This window comes from Rattus rattus, chromosome 3 (genome assembly GCF_011064425.1).
Source record: "Rattus rattus isolate New Zealand chromosome 3, Rrattus_CSIRO_v1, whole genome shotgun sequence".
Classification (NCBI taxonomy): Eukaryota; Metazoa; Chordata; class Mammalia; order Rodentia; family Muridae; genus Rattus; species Rattus rattus.
Window position 1 is genome coordinate 149,303,713 of NC_046156.1, and position 27,189 is coordinate 149,330,901.

General features: G+C 39.5%; 1 protein-coding gene across 2 annotated transcripts in view; it reads left to right on the forward strand.

The window, feature by feature from the left end:
• Marchf6 (membrane associated ring-CH-type finger 6) overlaps nt 1–27,189 on the forward strand; it is a 70,873-nt gene that overhangs the window by 18,359 nt on the left and 25,325 nt on the right. For both annotated transcript variants that reach the window (XM_032898672.1, XM_032898673.1), the window contains exons 2-15: nt 4,028–4,124; nt 5,234–5,307; nt 7,978–8,121; nt 11,146–11,218; nt 13,542–13,710; nt 15,983–16,172; nt 18,373–18,434; nt 19,341–19,373; nt 21,198–21,249; nt 22,680–22,738; nt 24,624–24,704; nt 24,924–24,992; nt 25,076–25,150; nt 26,312–26,446. In XM_032898672.1, the coding sequence (XP_032754563.1) occupies nt 4,028–4,124; nt 5,234–5,307; nt 7,978–8,121; nt 11,146–11,218; nt 13,542–13,710; nt 15,983–16,172; nt 18,373–18,434; nt 19,341–19,373; nt 21,198–21,249; nt 22,680–22,738; nt 24,624–24,704; nt 24,924–24,992; nt 25,076–25,150; nt 26,312–26,446 (1,313 nt within the window). The remainder of the gene's footprint in view (nt 1–4,027; nt 4,125–5,233; nt 5,308–7,977; nt 8,122–11,145; nt 11,219–13,541; nt 13,711–15,982; nt 16,173–18,372; nt 18,435–19,340; nt 19,374–21,197; nt 21,250–22,679; nt 22,739–24,623; nt 24,705–24,923; nt 24,993–25,075; nt 25,151–26,311; nt 26,447–27,189) is intronic.

Here is a 27,189-nt window from a genome sequence, read left to right on the forward strand (position 1 = left end):
TCATTTAATTTAAATAGCATATTCATTCATTATGGTTTTATACATAACATACATACTATTTTTCATAAAACTGTATCTTTTGAGCTGGGTGTTGGTGGTGCAAGCCTTTAATCCCAGCACTTGGGAGGCAGAGGCAAGCAAGTCTCTTGAGTCGGAGGCCATCCTCACTTACAAAGTGAGTACCAGAACAGTCAGGCTACAAAGAGAAACCCTGACCTGAAAAACCAAAACAATTACAAAACCCACGCAAAGAAACTGTATCTTCTAAATCCTAAATCCTCCAATTTGCTGAGAGAGAGAGAGAGAGAGAGAGAGTGAGAGAGAGAGAGAGAGAGAGAGAGTGTGTCTGTCTGTCTGTGTGTGTCTGTGTGTGTGTGTGTGTCTGTGTCTGTGTCTGAGTCTGACTGACTGTTTGGAACTTGTTATGTAGATCAGGTGGTTGTCCTTGAGTGCAGAGATCTGCCAACCTTTGCTTCCCAAGTGCTGAGAGTAAAGGAGTGTGCCACCAAGCCTAGTTTATATTTACAATTGTGTTTAATGTCTAGCTAATAGAACAACAGCTCTTTATTTTTTAATATGTGGCAGCATCCAATATGTTGTATCATGTGCTCTCTATAGATGCTACTGTAAGTTGGGTGTGGTGATAAATTGGAGCATTTGGAGACTGTCACAGGAGAGCACTGAGTTCAAGGTTAACCTGGGCTGCATAATGGGATCCTATCTTAAAAGAAAAGGAAAGAAAGAATAGAAAGAGACCTCTGTAAACTGGCTCATCAGTGAGTGAAGAGAGACTACTCAGGATTGTTAGAATGCAGTTCTGACCTTTCAGTCTTTGAATAAGGAAGGGACTCTACAAACTCCAAGGATCCAGGTCTCTGCTACACATTAGTGTTATGTTAAGAGCTTTGGGGATTGAGTTTAAGTTGGTTGTCTGTGCATGACACTGTGTTTGTTGGTTTGTCTCTGAGTTGAATGAATGCCTTCTGAAAAACATCAGTGCCCTCTCCAAGTGTGTATTGGGCCCCCTAAGATTTCCCTACCTCAGTCCTCCCTTGTTCACAGGCTCCTTTCTATACAGATTAGCACCCATGGAGTTCGCCATTGCCTTGGTCCCAGCGCTGCTTTCTCAGCTCACACAGTGATGAGTTGCCTTGGACCAGTCAGTTATGCCTATGTGTTTTCTCATTCATCCTTGTACTTGTATCTTGCTGACTACAGTGTACTAGAAAGTTCCATTTTTGTTTGCCCTTTCTCAATTCATACTTAGTAGCTGACCAGTTACTATGTCCCTCCCTGGAGGGTGAATAATGGGACAACCCCATTTGTGTGAGCCTGTGTTACTGCTGTCTTTCTTTGAATCATTTTCTGATAGAGCATTCTCAAAGGAGGCTGTTGATATAGGATCCCATACCCAGGGCTGTTCCATCTCTATTAACATCATCCTGTCTACTTTGCTGATCTACAGTAATGAATAATTGTGTCAGTACTCAGTATGGTGGTGACATTGGGCAGCATTTATCTCCTGCCTGGATAACTAGTAATTTATCCATGATACTCATCTGCATCCATGGTGCTAGTGGCTCTGGTACTTGTAGATAAACATGGATCAGCTTCAAGCATCATTGCTTTTGTCACCTTTATGTGTTGGTTGCACTGTCCACTGTGACAGTGACTAACCTGGAATCCAGGTGATGGGGAATCTTCATTCATTTCACAGAGAGGGGCATGCTAAACTGCTATCAGAGGAGGGCAGGGGCATACATATCACTAACTCCAAGCAGGAAAGGGGGCAGTGAGTGGAACCTCAGTGAACTCTACCACAGAGACTGAGCTCTGAGATAGATAGCTCTTTTGTGGGCAGGGGAATGTGACTTTTCCATTTAGGTAAAGAGACTTATATGGTTGCTTGGTAACCAGGGAGAGTAGTGTACTAACCAATTAGGTTTTCCTGATGATTCAGTGTCCCTCAGCTTGGATAAATGGCATTCTGTCGCTCAAGAAAGAGCAACCGGAAAGTCTATGATGATACCAAGTGTTTGGGATGGTGCAGCATAGTCCTCAACTTGTGTGCTTTAATCCAGGGGATACCACGGGCCCTTTCTCAGTTCATTAGTGAAGCCCGAATCATCAGGGTTGCCATTTTTTCCGTTGAGTGTGGAATTTCCTGTAAGAGAGCAAGTCCGAAACAAACATTATGCCTTTGTCCCTTTTGCACATTGACTGTTGCCCTGGGATTATTTGTCACTTGGCTGTGAGGGTCAGCCAAGAAAATAGTCTTAAGTAATAGCAATAGTCAAATTTCAGAATGAGGCACTGAACAGGAGCTGTTAGGAGAAATGAACAAGTGAGCACAAGAGAGATCTCTTGAGGTTTTCTTCTGTGTTGCTTGCTGGCCACAGCAGATGGGAGGGCAGAGGATGTGTGTGCCTAGAGCCCTTTGGTGCTGGGTCAGGGAGTGCGTTCCATAGTTGCTGACTCCTCAGCCCTGGGCTGCTGTAGCTTCTGCTTAAAGAAGCTTCCTGTTCCTCATCTGGTAGGAGTCTGCAAGGTCCTGAGGTGCTGTCCCCAAATCCTAAGTGTGTGTGGACATACATGCTTGGAAGGGGAATCTACTGTGGTTTCTTCTACTGTTTCCATCTTATGTCCTCAGATATGATTTTAAAAAATATTATCTTTAAAATTATATTTCTTTTTTATCTCAATGGGTATTTTGCCTGCATGTGCCCTGCCCATGGGGGCCAGAAGAGGGCATCTGGTCCCCTGAAATTAGAGTTACAGACATTTGTAAGCCACCAAATGGGTGCTAGGAATCAAATCTAAGTCCTTTGGTATAGCATCCAGTCCCCTGAAGCATCTCTCTAGATCCCTGAACATTTTTAGAGATAATCTTATTTAGAAAAATACATTTTAGGTTGGCATAAAAAGCAGTGAGCTTCATTCTGGCATTTTCATTTATGTCATATTTTGTTCTCATTTTTCCTTCCCTCAGATGTTTTTGTGTTGCTTAAACCCTTAGAACTGAATTTAGACTTTAAAAGTTACACCGTTTGGACACTATTATTTGTGGCTATGATTCTTCTACTTATTTGATTGTTACAGGAAAATGCAAATGTGGATAAATTAAATGTGTTTTTTAATTTTCAATTTCATTTACAGACCTTTCTAAGGAACAACTTGTTTTAATCCATTTTGAAGGAATATACGTAGATTCAGATGCATCCTTTTTTTTCTTCTTCTTCTACATTTTTCTTTCTTTCTTTCTTTCTTTTTTTTTTTTTTTTGGTTATCTTTATTAACTTGAGTTTTTCTTACTTACATATCCATTGTTATTCCCTTTCCCGGTTTCCGGGCCAACATCCCCCTCCCTTCTTCCCCTCCCATCTCCCCCCATTACCGCCCTCCCCCCAACAATCACATTCACTGGGGGTTCAGTCTTGGCAGGACCAAGGGCTTCCCCTTCCACTGGTGCTCTTACATTGCTACCTATGAGGTCAGAGTCCAGGGTCAGTCCATGTATAGTCTTTAGGTAGTGGCTTAGTCCCTGGAACCTCTGGTTGCTTGGCATTGTTGTACATATGGGGTCTTGAGCCCCTTCAAGCTCTTCCAGTTCTTTCTCTGATTCCTTCAACGGGGGTCCCGTTCTCAGTTCAGTGGTTTGCTGCTGGCATTTGCCTATGTATTTGCTGTATTCTGGCTGTGTCTCTCAGGAGAGATCTACATCCAGTTCCTGTCTGCCTGCACTTCTTTGCTTCATCCATCTTATCTAATTGGGTGGCTGTATATGTATGGGCCACATGTGGGGCAGGCTCTGAATGGGTGTTCCTTCTGCCTCTGTTTTAAACTTTGCCTCCCTATTCCCTGCCAAGGGTTCAGATGCATCCTTAACTATAAGGTTTATCATAATTTTCAGCTCTCCTTCATTTAATGCGATGAATTTTACCTTTAGCACAAAATATTCTGGTTTTGTTGGTCTGTTTTGTATAAAAGCCATACCCAAAGGTAATCCCATTTTTTTCTCTGTTATCAGATATATGTAGAGTGTGTCGGTCAGAAGGAACACCTGAGAAACCTCTTTACCATCCTTGTGTATGTACTGGCAGTATTAAGTTTATTCATCAAGAATGGTAAGTCATTTGGAAAATCGTATAATTCTTAAATTCAATTTTGTTCTCTATAATAAGAACGATCATTTCCGTGAACTTGCCCTATATCACTATTTTTGAAAACTTCTGTTATATAAGTTTAAAGTTTCAAAAGAGGGGCTGGGGATTTAGCTCAGTGGTAGAGCGCCACCCTAGGAAGCGCAAGGCCCTGGGTTAGGTCCCCAGCTCCAAAAAAAGAACCAAAAAAAAAAAAAGTTTCAAAAGAAATTATTCATAGTTTAATACCTGGCATGTTATTTTGGTATATTGTGGATATGCTAATGATAGTCTGTTGTTTATTTCTAGCATGGGAACTTGTTTTGTTCATGGGAATAATTATGCTTTCCTGGTTTTGAATGGCATAATAGCTTATATTAATTAAGTACTCTGTGACAAGAACTGTCTTTGATGCTTTACATGTCTATTTTTTAAAAATTTATTTACTTCTGTATTTTATATATATGAGCACTCTATTTGCTTGTATGCCTGTGGGACAGATGATGGAATCTGACAGAAGAGGGCATCAGATCCCATTACAGAGGTTGTGAGGCACCATGTGGTAGCTGGGAGTTGAACTCAGGACCTTTGGAAGAGTAGCCAGTGACCTTAACTGTTGAGCCATCTCACCAATCCCCGCTTTATACATCTGAACTCACTCTTTGCAAGAAAAGTCTGCAACATCATTATGTGGCTGAAGGAGCAGAGCATAGACAAAAGGAAGGACCTGTCTAAGGCGCATGCTTGCTTGGGGCAGGGCGGGAGGGAATTCAGACCGGCTCACTAGCTGGCGGTGAGCACTGTGATCTTGACCCCTGGGTTATTTAGTATTATTCAGTATTCAGTTAGCTTGGAAGAGATTAGAATTTAGGTTAATTAAATCTTTTTATTACTACAACACATACTGGTTTTGTATTTATCTGTTTTTAAGTTTTATAGTCTTAGACAGGACATATAAAAAGTTAAAATATGCCATATTTGAAATCTTGAAAACTACAAAAGTTCCGTAATACAAAAAATTTAATAACATGAGTTATTAAACTGATGTTGCTTTGTTTTAAACACTGTATTTATGAATATATTTGTAATTACAGCCTAGTTCAGTGGTTGAAACATAGTCGGAAAGAATACTGTGAATTATGCAAGCACAGATTTGCTTTCACACCAAGTAAGTTTGTTTGAAATTTTCACTACAGTTTTCTCTTTATTTCTGGCGACAAAAGGTGTTTAAAGAGTTTGAAAGCAATAATTTTCAACTTCATTGTCTTTGATAGTAATAGAAAAAACCCGTTCCGCTTAGAAGGCTATTTTAAGAAATATTATGCTTTTTTATAGGCTTTTTTTTTATTATAGGTTTTGTTTTCTTTTTGTTTTTGCTTAGTCGCAGACAAGCTTGAACATCTACAGAGGTGTCTAGTGAGTGCTTGTGAGTGCATTTGGTTTTTAACTCATGGCCTATCTCATCTTGTCTGTACGCTCATGTTTACTATATTCTGTCTATCCTTTTAAAAAGAAATACTGTCAGTTTTAACTTTATCTATTCATTTTCAGTATGTGTCACTAAAACATTCCTTTTATGAGTCATTATTTCCCTGCAGAAACAATGATGCCTTGACTTCCTCAGATCTAGCGTATTCAGTTTCATCTTCCTTCTGAGTTAAAACTGGGATATTAAAATTTTAGTAGTAAAGAGAAGTCTTAGAGCGTGTTTTTTTCCTATATGAAACCAACTTTTAAAAATGTATGTGCATGTGTGTTTGGCTGTCTGGGTGCATATGTATGTGTGTGTGTGAAGGGGGCACATATGTTGCATATATGTGTATGTGCCAGAGGTGGAATGGGGGTCCTTTTTTGAACCTTGTGTGACAGTCCGGGGCTGTCCTGGAACTCACTCTGTAGACCAGGTCGGGCTCAAACTCAGAGATCCACCTGCTTCTGCCTTTGCTGAGTGCTGGGATTAAAGGCATATGTCACCATGCCATGCTGGGGTGTCTTTGATTTCACTGCCTTCTAACATACATTATGGAATCTCATATGAATTCACAACTCCTCACCTCAGCAAGTGTGGCCCTGGGATCTGCTGTCCCCACCTTTTGGGCACTGGAATTCAGGCAGGCCATGGCTTCCATGCCTGCCAGCCTTGCATGGATGCTGGAGATCCTCACTCTGATCTTCATGCTTGTGTGCTTCTTCCCAGCCCCAGGAAACTACCTTTTGAGTCCGTCTTTTTGTAAGGCTAGAAGAAATATTTTTCAGATGTCTAAAATTTTAATTACAATACTTGTGCCTATTGAGTCTATTGTGACTATTATATCAAATAAACAGGACTGTATTGGCAAATTATTAAAAAATGGAAGCACAGTTTTTCATGCTGGGATCCAAGTACATTGCACCTTTTTTTTGTGTGTGTGTGTTTTACTTTTTAAGATCCTTGTGCTGCTTAGTACAAATACTATAACTTATCATTGGTTTTACTTGATATCTGACAAGCATGGATGACCAAAGTTACTGCATTTTGTTTATTCATTGCCAGCAGAAAGGTTACATGCATTCTTTCATAGTCTTTAATTTTCTCTGGTGCATAAGGATGTTACTGTTTGTGAAAATTTGTAGCACATATCAGTACCTGTGGACCTTTACCTTGAGACCAATAAAAACTTATTTTGTGGCTTGCTTTTCTCCTGACATTCGTGCATTGTTTCCTGTAGACCTTTCTCAAGAAACTCTGCTGTCCTCCATACCAAGTGTCCTGTTGGCTGGGTGATCTGTGGCGTGTGCAGACTTGCCCTTTGTTATTGCTTCTTTCTTGTTTGTAGCTGAATAGTTTTATGGAATCATTCTTAAAGGTTTTTGTTTTTTAATTATTTTTTGGCTGCTAAAGATTAAATCTAGTGTGTTATCTGTGCTAACAAGTACTTTGCATCTGAGAAACACCCAGCATGGTCTTTTTTTCTTTTTTTTTTTTTTTTTTTTTTTTTTCGGAGCTGGGGACCGAATCCAGGGCCTTGCGCTTGCTAGGCAAGTGCTCTACCGCTGAGCTAAATCCCCAACCAGCATGGTCTTTTTGTTTTGTCTAGTTATTTAGTTATTTTTCTTCTCCTCTAGCCCTGTTTTATAATTTTAGATCATCAATTTTTATATGACAATTCCTTGTTTTGGCCTTTTTGGAGAAAGAGGTGTTTGAAAGACAATGTTGTATTATATGAAATAGAGCTTTTTTAATAAAATAATCTTAACTGGAACAATTCTTACACAGATTTTTTTAATGTGGGAATGTTCTCGAACTACATCTAAATTATATTTTGCAAAGATGTCTGAATTAATGATTTGAAAATTAAGATGTTATAATTGAGAGGATGGTTAGCCAAGTGACATCAGTGAGCTGTTTGTTCCAGTGAAATTGCTGTCACAGGCCTTCACTGGGATGCTGTGTCTAGCACTTGCATTCAGAAAGTCCTCTGGTCACAGGCCTACAGAATTCCTTTTGCACTTGTGTCCGTTACTGCATCTTTTATAGCCGGAGAAGCCGGGTCATCAAATGGTTGGCCTGTTAGATGTGTGTAGACTAACACGATTTGAGATTCAAGGCTGTGAACTGAGGAAGTAGATGTTTCTCTCCTCTTGATGCTGTTTTTCTTCTCAGTGGACTTTCTTTGTCTATTTCTATATTTTAGTTGTAGTTTGGATAAATAAACAGCTCGTATAAATAGTATTATTGTAATGATTTGAAATTCAGTAGTTTATAGGAAAAATACTTAAGCTTAGTATCTCTGTTGTATTTATGAATTAAATCACTTAAAAATTCTCATGAAATCCTGAGTAATTTTTCCTCTTCTAGTTTATTCTCCAGATATGCCTTCACGGCTACCAATCCAAGACATTTTTGCTGGACTGGTTACAAGTATTGGCACTGCGATACGATACTGGTTTCATTACACACTTGTGGCCTTTGCCTGGCTGGGAGTTGTTCCTCTTACAGCATGTGAGTATTCATGCCTCTTCTGGAACTAGTTAAACATTTTATAACTGCTTAATATTTTAGTTGTTGCCTACTACTGCGAATGATGTTTTAATTATTTATAATACCATGTATTAGGAAAGAAAACTTCTTCAGTAATTTGTTTCTGGAGAAGGAAGGGTGTTTTTCTTAGACATAAATCAGTATTGATAATACATGACTGACAGTATGTAGATATGATTCTGTGGAGCAGGGGTTTTAAATACATGTCACTTGTAGCTTCATGTTTCCTTAAGTTAAACCAGCTGGAGTACCTGTGGAGATAGAGACCATACACAAAGTAGCAGAACAGGCACTGTTGGAGAGTGGCTCAGTGAGCCAGCCATGCCAGTGAGGCCTCCTCCATTGTAATTCAGAGGTACGAAGTAGCTCAGGTGAGACCAACAAGGAGAGGTAGGACTTAGTGACTGCCTAGCAAGAGTTCTACAAGGTCGGACCATGGAGATGGAGATGAAGAGTTGATAATTTCCCTTAGGAAACTAACCTAATAATAAAGGAAGGATGCTATAAACCTAAATGCTTCAAATGTTCTAGAGCCAGGTAGGATGCTGATAGTGATAAGTGGTAGTGAATTACACTCTCAGATTTCCTACAAAGTAGAGAAAAATCAGATATGAAATTAGCTTGTTGAATGCTAGAAGACAGTGGCACCTTCCAAACACATCAGGTTGGTTTTTTTTTTTTTTTTTTTAATCTTTATTAACTTGAGTATTTCTTATTTACATTTCAATTTTTATTCCCTTTCCTGGTTTCTGGGCTAACATCCCCCTAACCCCTTCCCTTCCCCTTCTCTATGGGTGTTCCCCTCCCCATCCCCCCCCCATTACTGCCCTCCCCCCAACAATCACGTTCACTGGGAGTTCAGTCTTGGCAGAGGTTGTTTTTTTTTTTTTTTAATGTAAATCCCTTACTCCCCTACCCCCAATAGACTCAGTTGGAAGAACAAAATACAGACAGTTCCTTAGATGTTAAGTGTTTACTTTAGCACCTTTGAAGCATATATACCTGTAATTCTGTCACTGGAGGCTCTAGCAGTCGGATCCCAAGTTTGAGGCCAGCTTGGTCTATATGGAGCATAAGAAAAGAGGAAAGGAAAGAAATGTTCAGTAATAGCCAAAAGCAACATACTTTTCTAAAATCTACAAATAAAACAGTTCAGTCCAGGTGGATGCCTGAGTTCACTATAACAAGCTTGATTTCTGTCCTGACTTTTCGTGTGTACCCATGTACCTCAAATTTAAGTTGCATCATATGGTACATATCCTTACAGACTTTTCTAACCATGTACCATCCTCCTTTCCTAGTACCTAGTGTCAGATTTTTAAGGAGCTCTAATGCTATGCAGCCCATTTTCCAATTGTCTGACTCTTGATTTGTTAGTTTTACTTATTGTAAGCAATTATTGTTTGCTTTCTTCTGTAAATATGTAAATAATTTCCATTATTGACATTCTTTCTAGACTACCCTTTTGACTTGACTTTTAAAAGAAGCCATTGAACTCATGGAAATGGTCTGGTTTAAGATTGAGGACAGTGCTTAAATTAAGAATGTACAAGAAATGTTCTGAAGGGAAAGCTTAGCGTTTTCCTTAATACATTTCTAAAGCTGTAGACTTGTTACTTCATTCTCTCTAGAATTCTACCTTTCTCAGTTTTCTGAGTAAGGGGGTAAGGGATGGCAGTGAATGTAGTACAAGTAATGTAAGCTTATCCCTGACCAGCTTACAAATAAATGAGACTCTGACTGTGGTTACTTTATTTGATTTGGACAATTATGGGGGGGCAGGGGTCACCCCACATCTGCTTTTTTAACTGCTGGCCTGGCTACCTCCCCAGTGGGGTACCCCAAATACTTGCTGTTTCTCCTGCTGTGCTCATGTTACCTCTCTTCTTCCTCTTCTGGTCTCTCAGGCTCAACCTGTTATCTCAGACACCTGCTTACTTCTAATAATCCCACCAGCAATGAGCTATAGCTATTTTTATTTAACTAACAGTTTTAAGGAGCAAGGTTTGCACAACAAAAGCTGGTAAATGTGAGAAATCTCTTGTAGACCTCTGCCTTAGGGAATAGAGTTGAGCATTACAATACATAGCAGCAGACCAAACCTCAACAAGTGAAATTCTTTTATGCTTGTCTTTCCCCTCCAAGACTGTAAGCTAGTCTTTGAGACCTTTTGAAACTTTTATTTTAACCCCAAAGTGTTTTTAAAACAAATATTTGTATATGTGTGTGCTCTTGTGTCTTGGTGTGTGTGGAGATTAGAACAACTTTGGAATGTTTGTCTCTCTGAGGTTGCTGGGATTGTTCATCTCACTGGACTCTGAAGGTGTCATAAGATTATGCACTGTGCTGAAGAAGCTTCTTAGTTCAAAGATGTGTGTTTTGAAAACTCAAATCTTTTGTTTTTATGAATAGTTAGTGAATTTTGTAGTTCATCTTATGATCTAGATAATTAATTCTCACTTCCCCCAATATTTAAACTCTTGCAATAAAAACAAGTGTAAGATAACTAGAGCTGAGGATGTAGCTCAGTGTAGAGCTCATGTGTGAGGCCCTCATTTCAATCCTGGTTTGGCAAAGACCAGCTAACATTGTCATGGAGAACTTACTATTTGCTCACTTTTAAAATTCTCTTATAGAGTAGTAGTTTGAGGCCAGTGAGATAACTCAGTGCTTGTTACACAGGCCTCTGAGTGTCATCCCTGGAACCCACAGTAGGAAGTAGTAGGAGTAGTAAAACTGAACTCCAGAAAGTTGTCTTGTGACAACACTCAAACCATAGTATGTGGGTGTGAGCAACCCTCTCCGACCCCAATCCCCTCCAAGCAAATAAAAAACAAAAACTAAACCAATGAGACCCAGGCTTACAGAGACTAAGAACACTTATTTTATTGGTGTCCGTGTTGTTCTACTTTATCTCTGCTGTCTTGAGCCAGCTGTGAGTATATGATGCCAGTTGTGACTGTGCCATTGTGCCCTTGTTTGTAGGCCGCATCTACAAGTGCTTGTTTACTGGCTCCGTGAGCTCACTACTGACACTGCCACTAGACATGCTGTCAACGTGAGTATTAATTAACTCTGAGGGTGAAGTTTGGGCCCTGTAAAAAAGTGTCTTTTCTCATATATTTATTCTTTTTTGTTTGTTTTGCACCCTTTTATTTTGAGATAGTTTCTCTGTCATATAACATCCCTGGCTGTTCTGGGGAACTTGCTTTGTAGACTAGTCTTGCCTTGAACTCACAGAGATCTACCCGTCCCTGCCTTTTGAGGACTGGGGTCAAAGCATGCACCATCATGCCTGGCTCACATATTTAATCCTATTAGATTCATCTAAGAACATCAATTTATTATTTTTTATCTAACTACAGTTTTGTTGCTATAGTATAGAAATTGGTGTGTGTAAGTTCTGTTTCTTTTAAAGCAGAAGAATTTAAGGAGCCTTTTGGAAAGACATGTAAAACTAAAATATTTTGTGCACTTTGAGTTGTATGCTGGATTTGTATGTTGAACATAACTTTAAAATGTTAGTAAGATGATTGTTAAACCACATTAAAAACTTGTTCACTGTAGCTTTTCTTTTAATGCTGTGATGTTAGCATTTTGCTGGCCCTGTGTTGACATGTCCTCTAACTGGTTGTTGCCTCCTTCATTAGACTACTCACAGAGGAACGCTAAGTGGGAATGGTCAGACAGAATTAGGAACTCTCTGACCCTGCACCGAGTATTTATATAATTTATAGAGGACAGTGTTTTCCTGAAAATTCTGCATATGTACTACATCTGACAGCATACCGTGTGTGAATGAGTTAGGTCATCTTCAGGCAAACCATCTTCTTTCTTGCTGCAAAACAGAGTTCAGACATAATGGTGTCAGACAGCTGCCATTTTATTTGTTCATAATTCTGGAGGTCAGAAATTGAACTTGGGCTTAGTCGAGCTATTCGTCTGTTAAGCTTGCCTAAGCCACCACACATGTCTTTTAGAAGACTTTGATTGTCTAAGGAGGACCTTTCTAAGGTGCCTTAGTTCTCCACATGGCCTTTCATCTTCTAGAAGGTGAATGGGGGTTGCTCTACAAGGTGGACTTGGGACAACACAGTGACCTGGGAGAGTGGGACCTCACAAGGCCTTTCCGGTCTCTGCACTTGGGCATCCTTAACTCAAGTCTAGGCAAACATGATGCTAATTCAGTTTGAAGGCATTAGAGAAAGGGACTTTAAGGTTTGGTTCCACTTAAAGTCTACAAGAAGCAATTACTTGTTTGTCAAGGAAGTTAGAGAAGTGCTATTTTAGCCCCAACTCATGATTTTGATGATGTAGAGGAGCCTTTAATAAGTGATAGTGAGGAATCCTTTGATTTTTGGAGACACTGTAGATAGGACCTCCTTAGGGGCAATGCTAGTTAAAGTGTGGAGCTGATAGGCCGAGACCTTTCAGATTGACCTTTTATTATATTTTTGGTTGTGAGCCTAGCCTTTAATGGCTGAACCATCTCTCCAGCCCGACCTTTTCTTAAATGAATACAAAAGCTATCAATTTTCTGAAGTCTATCAATATTTTTGAATTATTCTGAAGTCAGACATTGACAGTGAAGGATGAGTTTCTTCAGAAAGAAGGAACAAGAGCTTCCAGGTGTTAGAAGTCTCATGTTTCGTGGCTGAGGACTTAGCTCAGTGGTAGAGCGCTTACCTAGGGAAGCGCAAGGTCCTGGGTTGGTCCCCAGCTCCGAAAAAAAGAACCAAAAAAAAAAAAAAAAAAAAAGAAGTCTCATGTTTCCTCGCAAGGTTTTCTAAAGGAACCACACCTGCCTCTTTGAAGATAACTTGGTATTTCTGAGGTAGCATTGAAACTAGATTTGTTGAGTGAAGAGTTTCTGTGCTATATGTTGTTTCTCCATCCGATTCATAGTGTGCTAAATGTCTTTCAGCCCTTCCTACATGTAGGTATTAGACCAGGTACTAATAACCAGGAGTTTGCCACCTTTCTCACTGATGAGCTTGTTCATATATGTACTTCTGTTTTGCTTAAACTTTAAAGTTCTGTTAAAAGGATAAAGTACAGTTGCTTACCTAAATTTAGTAAATTTTATAGATACAATGCTTTCATTTTGTTGGATCTTTTTTTGCTTATATTCCTGTCTCTTGGCTATGCTAAAAGAATAGGATGGATAGTTAATAGCTATATAATTTGATATATTTTGTATCTACTCAATACAGTAATATATAAATTACATATTATCTAGTTTACAAGTTAGAATTTCAACATCATTATAAGTAATCCTTTGGAAGCAACTGCATTTTACTGAAAAATTTAGATTTTTTTTTTAAACAAGTGTTCTTTGAAGTTAATTGTGTCTAACTATTACTATTATTTTTTTAAAATAGGGAAAATTTGTTGGCGGATTGCTTGCAGGGTTGTTTTGTGGTGACATGCACACTTTGTGCATTCATCAGCCTGGTGTGGTTACGAGAGCAGATAGTCCATGGGGGAGCACCAATTTGGCTGGAGCATGCTGCTCCACCCTTCAATGCTGCTGGACACCACCAAAATGAGGTAAGCCCCTCACTTGACATGTATCTTACATGGGCAGCACATGAGTGTCCTTTTCACCCTCTGTGATCTAAACCCTTGACCTTCATGTGCCTTACAATGTGCTCATATTATAGGAGAGGACAGGGGAAATGAAAAAATACCTTCTGACTGTCTCTTAATGTTCTTGCTAGACTGGGAACAGTGTTAGAGGGAATACTAAAACACTTCCATTTTCTTTGCCTGAGTCAGCAGCTTACTTGGGCCTGGAAGGTAAGAAGCAACTTCCTATATATATAGCTGAGTGGTGGCCATGCCTGTAATCCAGAATAGATCCACGGCTACATAGTTGAGAGACCTTTATCAAGGTGTGCATAGACATGTACATGCACATGCGCACACACTCAAAACAACTTCCTAGGTGGATTTCTGACATGCTCCACAGCATGTAGGAGTGCTCTCTACCTATCTCAGCTTTTTTCTTCATGCAAAATACCTTGTCTTTTCTGCTATGTAGGAAGAACCTTTTCAGAAGTAGAAAACTTGGGCCAGTCACAGTAGACATGTTTGCAACCTAAGCTAGATAACCATAGTTTGGATTCCCCAGAAGTCACAGTGGACAGAAAAAAGTTGTCCTGTCACCTCCACACATGCAATGTGTTTAGATCTATGTATGAGGGCATGTGCACACACAACACACTAAAAAAAAAGAATTGCGTGTAGTTTTCTTGTAAGTGATAATAACATGCTCAGATACAAGGAAACTTGCCAGACTGTTACCAGGATAGTATAGCGAGTGAATTTTAGTATCTCACCTGCTGGGAATTTAGGGCCAACAGTGTTACACAGTAACTACTCAGTAAAGTGAAAAGTTCACATTTCATACACTTTTTTCAGAAAAACAGTTGATCACAAACTATTCAATGATAATTAATCTTTGTTCCTATGATCTGTATTTTGTTGCACTTTAAAAATATTTAGATCGTAGCAGAAAAAGATTTCAGACTTAATGAAATTGGAGTATACCTTTACCTTTGAAAAGCATATGTACGAACTCAACACCACAAGATGTGGTACACACTGGTTTTGGGGATGGAACACAAGGCCTTGTGTATGCTGGGCAAGCAAGCACTCTACCACTGAGCCGCACCCAGGTCTTTTGTTGTTAATGTTAGACCCAGTCTCCATATGCAGCCCAAACGAGTCTCAAACTCACACTCCTCCTCCCTGTGCCCCAAAAGTAGGAAGGGTGCACCACCGTGTCAATGCTGGCACTGCTATTAGTTTATGATCAGCACTGTGGTTATTGCACCTCGTATTTTGAGGCATTTCATGTGGTTTTGTTTTAGAATTCTCATTAAATCAAAGTGAATTGTGTTTTAACTTAACAGTTAATTAGATCTTTGCATTTGGTTATTGGCAGAACTTGGATTTGTAACACTTTGTGGTGTTGAGGACTGAGTCCAGGGCTTCACACTTGCTATGTACCTACCATCCCATGGAGCTACAGCTTCAGTCCTTTCATTTTCTATTTTGAGACAAAGACAAAGGTCTGGTCAAGTCCAACAGAAGACCTCAAATTCATAGTCGTCTGCCTCAGCTCCTTTCCCTTACAGTATCTGGGATTACCACTCTGGGCCACCATGCTTGGTTGGTATCCTAAAGGCAGAGCCAGGAGAAAATGCATTTGGTAGTTGATAATTCCTAGTCTCTAGGTCAAACTAGAAATCATTTACTCAAAGGTTCAGTCAAAGCAAATTAAGGTGTGTATGCATCTGTAAATGTACATACATTTTTAAAAATTGGTTTTGTCCCTAAGGTAGCCAGATTTGTAAGCCTATATTTTATACTGTCTGTCTGTCTGTCTCTCTCTCTTGGCTTGAGTGTGTTCCCATGTTACATATATAAGTGAGGCTATGCATGTGCCATGGTGTGCATGTGAGGGTCAGAGGACAACTTTTGGTATGTGGCCTTGCCTTCTACCTTATTGGAGACAGGGTCTTAGATTCTCTGCTAGCTGGTCCACAAGCTTCCAGGGATTCTTCTGTCTCCACCTTCTCTTGTCATGTTGGAGCACAGCATTGCAGGTACATACTGTGCCCAGCTTATGTAGGTCCTGGGAATCCAAAATCTAGTCCTCACACTTGTGGGGTGGCAAGTGCTTTGCCCATAGAAACCACCCCCTCAGGTCTATAGTGCTTTCTGAAATGTGCACATTGAAAAGTGAGTTCATGTCGGGCAGTGGTGGTGCATGCCAACCAGGTAAGTGAATTCCTGGGTTTTCCTCTCATTTTAGGCTCCTGTAGGAGGAAATGGTGCAGAAAACCCTGCTGCTGATCAGCCAGCTAACCCAGCAGGTGAGAATGCAGTTCTGGGTGAGAATCCTGATGCCCAGGATGGTCAAGCAGAAGAGGAGGAGGAGGACAATGAGGAAGAAGATGATGCAGGTGTAGAAGATGCTGCTGATGCCAACAATGGGGCCCAAGGTAATGGCTGCTCTGTGCCCTTGCTCATCTTCAGGGCTGCCAGACATTCTTAGCTCGCGCTGAAGACAGAGTAATGTTTTCATGTTTTATGATGTGTTAAAATTCTGTTTATTACCTGTTTCTGTTTTGACAAGCTATCATTAATATACATGTACACAAATTGCTTTCTATGAAAGAGGAAACATGTGTATCACAGTTCTTCACACAGGACTGACCTACTGTCCATTCATCCATCTGTCCTGTCCATATCCATTAGTCCATCTGTCTGTCTGTCCGTAAATTATAGGTTGGGAAAAAAATGGTTAAGTGTGACCAGGTTCACATTTTGAGGAAGTAGCTTGGTATAGAATTACCTGATCCCCTCCACCACCTTCCTGCTTTCATGGAGTTGCTGCACTTTTCAAATGAAAAAAGAACTGTAGTGAACACTGCAGGCCAGGTGCCACCTCTGGAAACCATTTTTATTTTCTGTAAATGGGAACTCTGGAGGGTAAAATCAGACCCAAGGTGTGTGTTCAGTTGTCAGAGCTCACTGCCTTCCTCTTCTGTTATTCTTGAGTCTACTCTGCTAGTGTCTGTGTTCATTGTGCCAGCCGCTTGAGTATAGAGTTGTGAACAAAATGTCTGGGGCTGCCTTCCTGGGAGCTTCTGGTCTAGGGAAGAAGTAGGAGACATAGCATTGTATTAGTGTATATGGGTTGCTCTGAGGTTAGTTTTATTTACTTATTTGGTGTTTTTTCAAGACAAGGCTCCTCTGTGTAGCCTTGGCTGTCCTGGAGCTTACTCTGTAGATCAGGCTGGCCTCGAACTCACAGAAGCTGCTTGCCTCTGCCTCTCAAGTGCTGGCATTAAATAAAGGTGTGCACCATCACTGTCTGGCTGATGATACTTGTTACAAATAAATAATGTTTCCAGGAAGCTCAGAATAAGTGACTTTTGAGCTGAGACCCTTTGTTTTTTTTTTTTTTTTTTTTTTTGGGGCTGGGGATCGAACCCAGACCTTGCGCCTTCCTAGGCAAGCGCTCTACCACTGAGCCAAATCCCCAACCCCTGAGCTGAGACCCTTTGAAAGATAAGAAACAAAGACATACCCGGGAGCAAAAGGCTCCCAGGGAAAGATCAGAGGCTCAGGGAAAACAGCATGTGCTACTGCTGTTCTAGTGCTCTGCGCTCACCTGCCGTATGCAGCAGCTTTAAGTCTCCTGTTTCTGGTCTGGCCCCATCAGCAGTGTTCCTCCGTTTTGACTTAAGTCCTTAGGTATCTTGCTCACCGCAGTAGGAGTAAATCAGCCCAACCTGCACATTTCTCCAAGTTTGCTGTTTAATCTCCGTCTGCCTGTCAGACTTTTTCCCCACTTGGGACAGATCTTGCTGTACAGTCTAGGCTGACCCAGAATTTGTAATCAATTTGCCTCAGCCTCCTGAGTGGTAAAATCACAAGCTTTGTACCACCTGATTCAACTCTTGACTTTTTTTAAAAAAATGTTTATTTTATGTATGTGAGTACACTGTAGCTATCTTCAGACACACCAGAAGAGGGCATCAGATCCCATTGTAGATGGTTGTGTAATTGCTGGGAATCGAACTCAGGTCCTCCGGAAGAGCAGTCAGTACTCTAAACTGAGCCATCTCTCCGTTCTGACGTTTTGAATGTAGATAATATTTCTCATTGTGTGTGTATATGTCTGTCTGTGGTCTATGGGTTTATAATTGTGTGTATAGTGCCCAGGGAGGCCAGAAGAGAGTAGTCCCTAGAGCTGGAGTCCAGGTCGTTGTGGGGCACTGATGAGTAGAGCTGGGAGCAGATGGAGTCCATTAGCACAGTGGGAACTGTTAACCACTAGTCGGCCTCTGAGTTTTATACTGTTATCTTTTGCTAACTTACTAATTCGAAGAAAGTTTAATCCCTTGCTTTCCTTTTTTTCCTCAAATCTACCAGATTCATTTCTGAACCACAGCTATTAGATTTGTCTTTCACATAATCCTAATTATTCCCTTTCTAGCACTTGCCACAGTCTAGGATGATTATTTTGTATGTGTTAGTACAAATGCACTCATTTGTAGGACTTATAACCTAGTAATTTATGTCATATAAAATTTTAAATGTGGTTCAGCTTCACCACAGATTGTAATTTAAACTGGCTTTTATTGTGTAGTTTAGTGTGTGTCAGTAATCTCAAATGTGCAATTGTATTTTCAGACGACATGAACTGGAATGCTTTGGAGTGGGACCGGGCTGCTGAAGAGCTTACTTGGGAAAGAGTAAGAACTGTCACTGTCACATGTCCTTAATGTCCTTAATCCTAAGATGTTTTTTGAAGTTGGCATATTTACCTATGAACACAAATTTCATATTTAAGTTTGATGAAGACAGTTACTAGGATTTAATTTCTGGAGAAAATCAAGCAATGGACCTTGTGGTAAAGATGATCACAGGTCTGTTTTTCTGTCTTTAGTACAAACCTTGTTCCATGGAGGCAGTTTGACCTGATATTGTGGACTTGAGAAAAATTAAATAAAAACTTAAGGGGTTGGGGATTTAGCTTAGCGGTAGAGTGCTTGCGTGCAAGGGCCTGGGTTCGGTCCCCAGCTCTGAAAAAAAAGAAAAAAAACCCAAAAACTTAAATTTAAACAGGATTTCCACACACTAATTGATGAAAATAAAGTAATTACATAATGAAGTTATGACTGGTTCTATTTAATGTAAGAGTTAAAAGTCAGAACGGGTCTGTTTTCCATTTTTCAGTATTGGGCAAACATCCCTACAAACCCGGGGCCTTGGGCATGCTAGGCAGGCACTCTTTCACTGAGCTCACCTGCCAGCTGCTTGACGCAGACTCACTCTCCGTCTCAGCAGCTGCCCGACTTTCTCTAGTGTGGGAAGCACAGACATATACCCTGCCTGCACAAGATGAAACATTACTACGTGATATCATCTTCTGTATTACTTAGGGTAAAGGGAGACTCAGAGTGTGATACTTGAGAACACAGAATTTCTTTCTCTTTCTTCCTTCCTTCCTTCCTTTCTTTCTTTCTTTTTTTTTTTTTTTAAAACATTCTGGGAATGATAAGGTTAGAAACTATTTAATGATACTGATAGGAAAGCAATCTTTCTATAAGAAAAGAAAGTCTACTGCATCTTAAATTAAGGCATATTTTTTATTTTAGATGCTTGGACTTGATGGATCACTAGTTTTTCTGGTAAGTAGAACTATTACTTCTGATAGAATTATGAGTTATTTGTCTTTGTTATTTGGTAACCTCAAATTCATGGAGTGTGCTTTTATTATACTAAAGTCAAAGTAATCTTTGACTTTTGGTTATTTCATGTTTGAAAGTATATTTTACTTTCAAACTGTACTAGAAATATTTAAAGGTAATCTTATGTAAAAACAAAGTTACTAAATATTTGAAAGAAAATATCCAAAGTTAATAGTAGTTAAAAGAACTTGATGCTTAAAGTTGGATTGTACATGTTTAATGCGTGTACTGTTGGGGCAAAGCAGTCTTGTCTGTTCCCCAGGAGAGAGCCACAGTCTGATCTGGAAAGTCTGCTATAGGAGTAAAGCTTACAGCTTCGTTTTTTATTTTAGGGTTTTTAGTTTTTAATCTTTTAAAAATTTATTCATAAGTATATGTCGAGGCCAGAGTCTGTTAATCTTCCAGTGTGGAACCTGGATCAAACTTAGGTCCTCAGGATGCACAGCAAGCACTTTTATTTGGTAAGCCACCTTAGTACTCCAGAGCTACAGCTTAAAGGTAGCGCCACCAGGGCTGGAGAGATGGCTCAGCGGTTAAGAGCACCTGCAGCTCCTCCAGAGGTCCTGAGTTCAAGTCCTAGCAACCACATGGTGGCTCACAACCATCTGTAATGGGATCTTGGTGTCCTCTTCTGGTGTGTCTGAAGACAGCTACAGCGTACTCACGTATATGAAATAATTTTTTTAAAAAATACATACATACATACATACATACATACATACATACATACGAATGAATGAAATATGAGGCAAGAAATGACAAACTACAGTGTAGCAAGGGAGATTGTTAAGTCTTTCTTAGAAGTCTTTTAGCAGGACATCTTCAGAGATGATCTGTTAAGAGATTGAAGCATAGAAGATGTTGGGATAGAGAGAGTTTAGGAGCCCTTAAGGCAGAGAAACTTTAAAAAAAAAAAAACCTGAGCTTCCATGGTCAGAATGTATCAGTCATCACTCATCACTTTCTTGCCTGATTGGTTGGTGGAAGACTAGGGAACCCAAACAGATGGATTTTTCTGAAAATAGGTCAGACCGTCTCATCCAGCCCACCTTCGGAAAGTTCATTGTCTTCATGTTGGGTGACTTGGTGGGCCCAGATGATTGCACTTGGACAGTGTAGCCTGTCAGTATAGAATGTGGCTAACATGCATTTGACACGGCTGCAGGAACAGGTGCATAATACATATATTAATATATAATAACATAAGGTAAACTGTGTATGTACAATGTAAATTATATAACAGCGGATCAGATGACAATTCAAGAATGTGTTTCTGAGACAACAGCCAAGTTACCACGTGGAGAATGCAGGGACTGGAGGCGATTTCATGTAGCAGTTGCTGGCAAGGTGGAAGGAAGGGAATTTAAGTAGTAGTGGACTTGCTGAAGTCCAGAAAGAAAAATGGGGAATGAGAGAAGCAGTCTGTATTGACATTAATGTATTGATTAGAATGAACTTTTTTCCCCAATTGGAACTTTTCATTGTCATTTAAGTGAAATCTGATAGTATTTGTAAAAATCTGTGTAATTTGTGATGAACTATTAGTTTTGAAAAGGAAATTTTTATAAATTGATTTTATAAATTGATTTATTTTCTGAATGTGAAAAATGTGAACTTTCTGTTTTATTCTGTTTTCACAAGATGTGTAATGAAAACTAAAAAGTTAAAAATTACAGTCAGTTATTTTCAGGACTTAGCATGACTAAGTGGGTGAAGTTGCTCAATTAAACACGAAGTCTCTAACACTAATGCTGTCTCCTGTAGGAACATGTGTTCTGGGTGGTATCGTTAAACACACTGTTCATTCTTGTTTTTGGTAAGTTATACATACTATGCTTTGAGCTCTTGTACTATCATAATAGAAGTTTGATTTTTCTACGAATCTTGTTGCAGGCTTTTGTGTTATTTGCACCTTAGAAATATTAAGGAACATATAATGTAGATTTAGGAGCCAGACCCTAGTAAATGCTCTGACTTTTACTTGGTGGTGGAATCAACTTTTGCCCTATTTATCTATTATACTGTTTACTGTTAACAGAGAGAAGACAACTTATTAAGAACAAACTGAAATCTAGCTAGAAAGGCTTCAGGAAAAGAGAAGTATAAAACTTGTAATAGAAAAATTTAAGTACATTTTACGATTTAACTATAGTATCTGTCATCTTTATATCTAAAACTTAGTAGAATTCATGTATCATTTCCCAATAATCCATTATATTTGTGATCTGTAAGTTGTTCCCTTAAATACCATTTTATAGTTGGTTTGTTTGAATAACGACCCCAGTAAGTATGCATGTTACTTGGAAGTTGAAATAGTCTTTTGTTTCCCACTCCTCTCTGTTATGACAAGAGTGTGTTGATGCTCATTCAACTACTTTCTTGATGTCCCCCACCCTTATCCTCTGTCTACCATGTTTTCTAAATTGGAAGTGAGATTAAAGGGCCTGGTCAGGTTCTGTGAGAAGGTTATTATTGGATGCACATTTTGACTTTTAATGTGACATAGGAAGTATATGATATTATCCATTGTTTTATGACCTCATTTTCTCTTCACACTAAGAAAGTAATCTGGGAGTTGTGGGGAGCTGGGCAATGGTGGCACGTGCCCTTAATCCCAGCACTCAGGAGACAAAGGCAGGCAGGTCTCTTGAGTTCAGGGCCAGCTAGGTCCACAAAGTGAGTTCTAGAGCAACCAGGGCTACACAGGCAAACTCTGTCTCAGAAGATGTTGCAAAAATGCTGAATTTTTCAAATTCTGGCATTTTAAAGATATAGCTAGTTTTTCTGCAAGAGTAATCCAGTTGGTCTGAGGGTAGTTCTCAGGAGATTCCAGACACGACCAAGGCCGTCCTTTCAGTAATTGGTTCTGAATAAGGAACTTGTGTGTTAGCCACTTCCCAGACACAAAACATTTCATGTTGCTGTCTTTCCTTTTGTGGTTATTTTGAGCTTTGAGTATTAAGAAAAACTCATGGGATGTATGTGTTCCCATCAATTTCGGGCACCAGGTATTTGTTTTTAATTTTTAATGTTCATATAATCTCTTTAAAAATGACAGTGACACCCTCTTCAATATGACGTCTGTGTCCTTTTGAACAGGGTCCAATTATTCTGTGGTCAGAGAATGTTTGAGAAATATTTTTGTTTTTGTCCTAGAATTTTCATTTTCAGAGAAGTCCTGGTTCCTTCAGTGGAGATATGTTGAGTGCTCGTTGTCCTAATGATAAGTTTTCTCCTCCTTTTCAGCATTTTGTCCCTACCACATTGGTCATTTCTCCCTTGTTGGCTTGGGGTTTGAGGAGCATGTGAGTATATCACTTTTAGAAACTTACTTTCTAATTATCCCCGAGTTTGCTCTTTTCCAGGCTATTTTTATTTATGTGTATAAATGTTTTGCTGGCATATATGCAGTATGTGTGTCTCGTTGGATCTCTGGATTATGGATGGTTGTGAGTCACCATCCTGGGGCTGAGAACTGAACGCAGGTCTCTGCAAGAGCAACCTGTGCTCTTAACTGCTGAGCCATGTCTCCAGCCCACCAAGGAACATTCTCAGGAATTCTTTTCTCAGTATTTCTTGTGCAAAGGAATAGTTAGCCAGCATAGTCTTGTTCTCTTTGTTTAAAGCCAGGCAGTTGCTCAGGAAGTGGTATGTCCTATTGCAAGTCATTCCGGGTACACTACAGAGTCTCAGAGTGTATGTAGTGGGCTTTGAGGTACATCGCAAGAGAGTTCCCACAGACTGCTTCACTTGCTTGATGAACTTGTGTGTCCCTTGCTCTCTCTTTCCCCAGGTCATCTATAGTGAATTTTGAAAAGTATCAGTGTATTTATTAATTTAAAAACAGGGAATAGAGGACTATCTTTAGTAATGGTCTATAGTGTTTGCTCAAGAATTTGCTTATATTTTACATATTGTTATTTCCTAATGGTGGATAGGTATTTGGGTAGATTTAAAAAATTTATTTATTTAATTATTTATTTACATTGCAAATGTCCGTGTCCCCCCTCCCCCAGTTGCTCCTCTCCCCTCCCCCTTGCCTCTGAGAGGGTGTTCACCTCTCTCCCACTTCCTGCATCCCCCTTCCTTTGACACCAAACCTCTACAGGATTGAGTGCATCCTCTCCCACTGACAGAGTCTTAATACTTTTTCCCTAAAACATTTTAATAGCATACAGAAGCACACCAGTAACTCGGTGTCCCTCAGATCCTTAGTAGTGAAGAGTGTCATTGTGCATGTCTGATTCAGAGAGCAGTTAGATGGTGATGGCTTTGCATGTCAACAAGACTGTCTTTTGTGTTAAGAAGGGATTACCACAGCTGGAGGTTCCAAAGCTCCATGCAGTAGAACTGACTACCTTTATGGGCTCTGTGAAGATTTCTGGATGACTGGGCTCTCTTGTTCCTGTTGTATGGGGAGATTACTTTTAGGAATGTTTCATTATCTGCTACTGCTCTGATACCTCTTGGAGACTGCTTGTAAGCTTCTAGAAGGCTAAGATTTCAGCAGATCTTAATTGTTTGAACTGTGGCTACATAATTATCTATAATTCAGGAACTAAAATGATATGAATGAAAAATATTTGTTATCCTGTAAACTTTTGCTTTCTGCAAGTCTCTAGAACAATTTTGGAGGGTCAGAGAAGCTTAAACGTTACTTCTAAGGGTATGAGGTAATGTGGTCAGATGTCACCAGCTGAGTGGACAACCTGGGCAGTTTGCTGCTGCTGCTGCTTGAACTGTAAGCCCTTAGCAAATGCCCAATTTTGAGAATAAGGGCAGGCTGATCAGATTGTGGTCTTACTGAGAAATTTCATTCACTGTTATTTTGACTCTTTGGATAGAATGCTATTTAATATTTAGTCTTCAGTAATGTTTAGCAGTCTGTATATGAGAGAGTCTGGTTTGCAGATGCTGTATAAATGAGATTTCAGTTTTTAAATTATAAATATGTAGAATCAACAGTTTACTTACTATTGTGCTGGAAGGTGATGGCGCCTACTTTTAATCCCACCACTGGGGAGACTGAGGCAGGTGGATCTCTCGAGTTCAAAGTCAGCCCAATCCAACCAAACCAAGCCACAAAAGCCATAGTTTACTTTGTGTCGTTCAGATCCCTTAGTATACGAAAAGACTGGGTTACCAACCATGTGGGGAAAGTCTTATTGTATTTATTTGTTTTATTTTCAGGTTCAAGCATCTCATTTTGAAGGTCTAATCACGACAATTGTTGGATATATACTTTTAGCAATAACACTGATAATTTGTCATGTATCCTTTAATGAACCAGTTTAGCTTGGAGGTACATGCCATTCATATTGAAGAGTTCTTATTAATAACAAAAGCTGCTTTCCCCTGTTGTCTTCATAAAAGTTAATGCTGGTGAAGGGATGAATGTGGAGAAATTTGAAATAAATAAAATGTCATTACATTCAGTATTATCTGAAGAGTTTCCTGTCTCATACATTTTTCCTTGACTAAATGCTGCAGGCCTTGGCCACTCTTGTTAAATTTCATAGGTCTCGTCGCTTGCTGGGCGTCTGCTATATTGTGGTTAAGGTAATCCACTTGTAAATGAAAGCTAAACGTGGTTTGTCCTCCATTTGGTTGATACTGATGAACTCTATTTCTATTTAATTAAGGTCTCTCTGTTAGTTGTGGTAGAAATTGGAGTGTTCCCTCTCATCTGTGGCTGGTGGCTGGATATCTGTTCTCTGGTGAGTCAAGTGTCCACTGAGTCACCTCATTTCAAAGCTTCAAATCATGCTTAGAAAATATTGCTTTTAAAGGAAAGTATTTGGTGATTCACTTATTTTTGGAACAAAACACTATTAAGTCTAAATGTCGTTAATTTGTCTTGAGTATTAATCTTTTGGGTTTTTTTTATGTATTTGAATGTCAGGGTATTTTGACTGGAGCTTTTATAACTATTGGAGAATTTTGTTACTTTTTTTCCCCTAAATTTTATAGTAATGGTGGCCAGTTTTTAAAATTATGACACTAAATTTTAATGGTTCTTAGTTTTAATTTTTTTCAAAATATGTGTAGAAAAGGTGCTTTTGGTTCGGAGATTGACATATACTGTTATTCTTTACCACTTAAAGCCTTTGTGAATGCAGGGTGTAATAAAGCATCAAGGTCTTACATAGTTAAAAAGAGGGGTTTTTATTAGTAAAGGCTGAGAGCATAGGTCAGTTGGTGGGATGCTTGCCTAGGATGCTTGCCTCGGATGCGTGAAGTCCTGGGTTCAGTTCCCAGCATCAAATGAGTGTGATAGCATGTTTCCGTAGTTGTAGCAGTGAGGAGGAAGAGCCAGGAGGATTGGAACTTCCATGTTTTCTTGAGCTGCACAGCAAGTTCTAGGCTGGCCTGAGATACATGAGACCCTATCACAGGGAGAACAGACAACCAACCAGCCAACCAAACTAGTGCAACCGGTTCTTTATGCTTCAGGAATTTATTTGCATCATTTATTTTGAGTGTCTGCGCATTCGATGGTGAGAGGACAGCTTGCAGGAATCCATTCTACTGTGGAGTCCAGGGATCAGACTCAGGGTTGGCCACCCTGTCTGTCCAGGCTTCAGAATTTTAAAGTGTTGTATGCTCTTACATAGTTCTGTGACGCTGTGAACTAGCATTAAGAGAACTGAAAACCCAAAACATTGACATTATCTATCTACATTTGGAGTTCTTACTTTTTTTTTTCAAATTAATGTTTATTGCATCTTTGTAATTTGTAAGTGTACAAAATATTTTTATTAGAAATTAAAATTTCACAAAGTGTTTTAATTATTGTGATCTGACTTGTTAATGGTGGAAGTATTAAGAATTGCAAATGTAGGTGGTACAGATCTCTGACCTGCTGTGTTCTGGCTCAGGAAATGTTTGATGCTACTCTGAAAGATCGAGAGCTGAGCTTTCAGTCAGCCCCAGGGACCACAATGTTTCTGCACTGGTTGGTGGGAATGGTATATGTGTTCTACTTTGCCTCCTTCATCCTGTTACTGAGAGAGGTAGGTCCTATATGGAAGTGTTGGTGATCAGTGTTTTTGAGAAGGGCTTTACTTTCTCAACCATCTATCCCTCAAAGGCTAGGATGTTTTCCTGACTAAATCATATTCTCTCCTACTTTAAGAGACAGGAACTAATAATATAGTTTGGTTTGATTACTTTCAATCAATGTTTATGTCAAAAAATGACAATTTATAGTTTTAAAAATGATCAAGGATAATTAAAAATCAGAGTTCTTATTTGATATACATCATACTTACCCCCTGTTGTAAACTCCTAAAAGTGTTTGTGATAATAAATTGGTCGTAGACATCATCCCCAAGAGAGGTTTTATAGAGTTGAGAATACTGAAATATTTAGGAACAGACATTTGAATTACAGAATAACAGTGAGGATCCTTTATGACCACAGTTCACTTGTCAGGTGTCTGGCTGCCTTCACAGATCCTGTTCTGAGTGGTTTAAAAACGAGAGGAGGTTAGTATCTCCTTAATGTACACCTCTGGCTCCAGATCTAATCTGTACGCTGGGGTAATACTGAGGTTACAAAGACAATTCCTATCCTTCATTCCTGGGGTTAATAAATTCTTTGAAAAATTAGCTTCTGGAGGAGAAGGCCAAAGAAGGCAGTGGGAATGGAATGTGAGATCGCAGACTGAATGAGATGTGTGCTTTAATCTGTAAAAGGTTTGAGGACAGGAGGGGTGGGTCTGAGTCTTTAAATCGTACAGTGTGTAGTAATGATT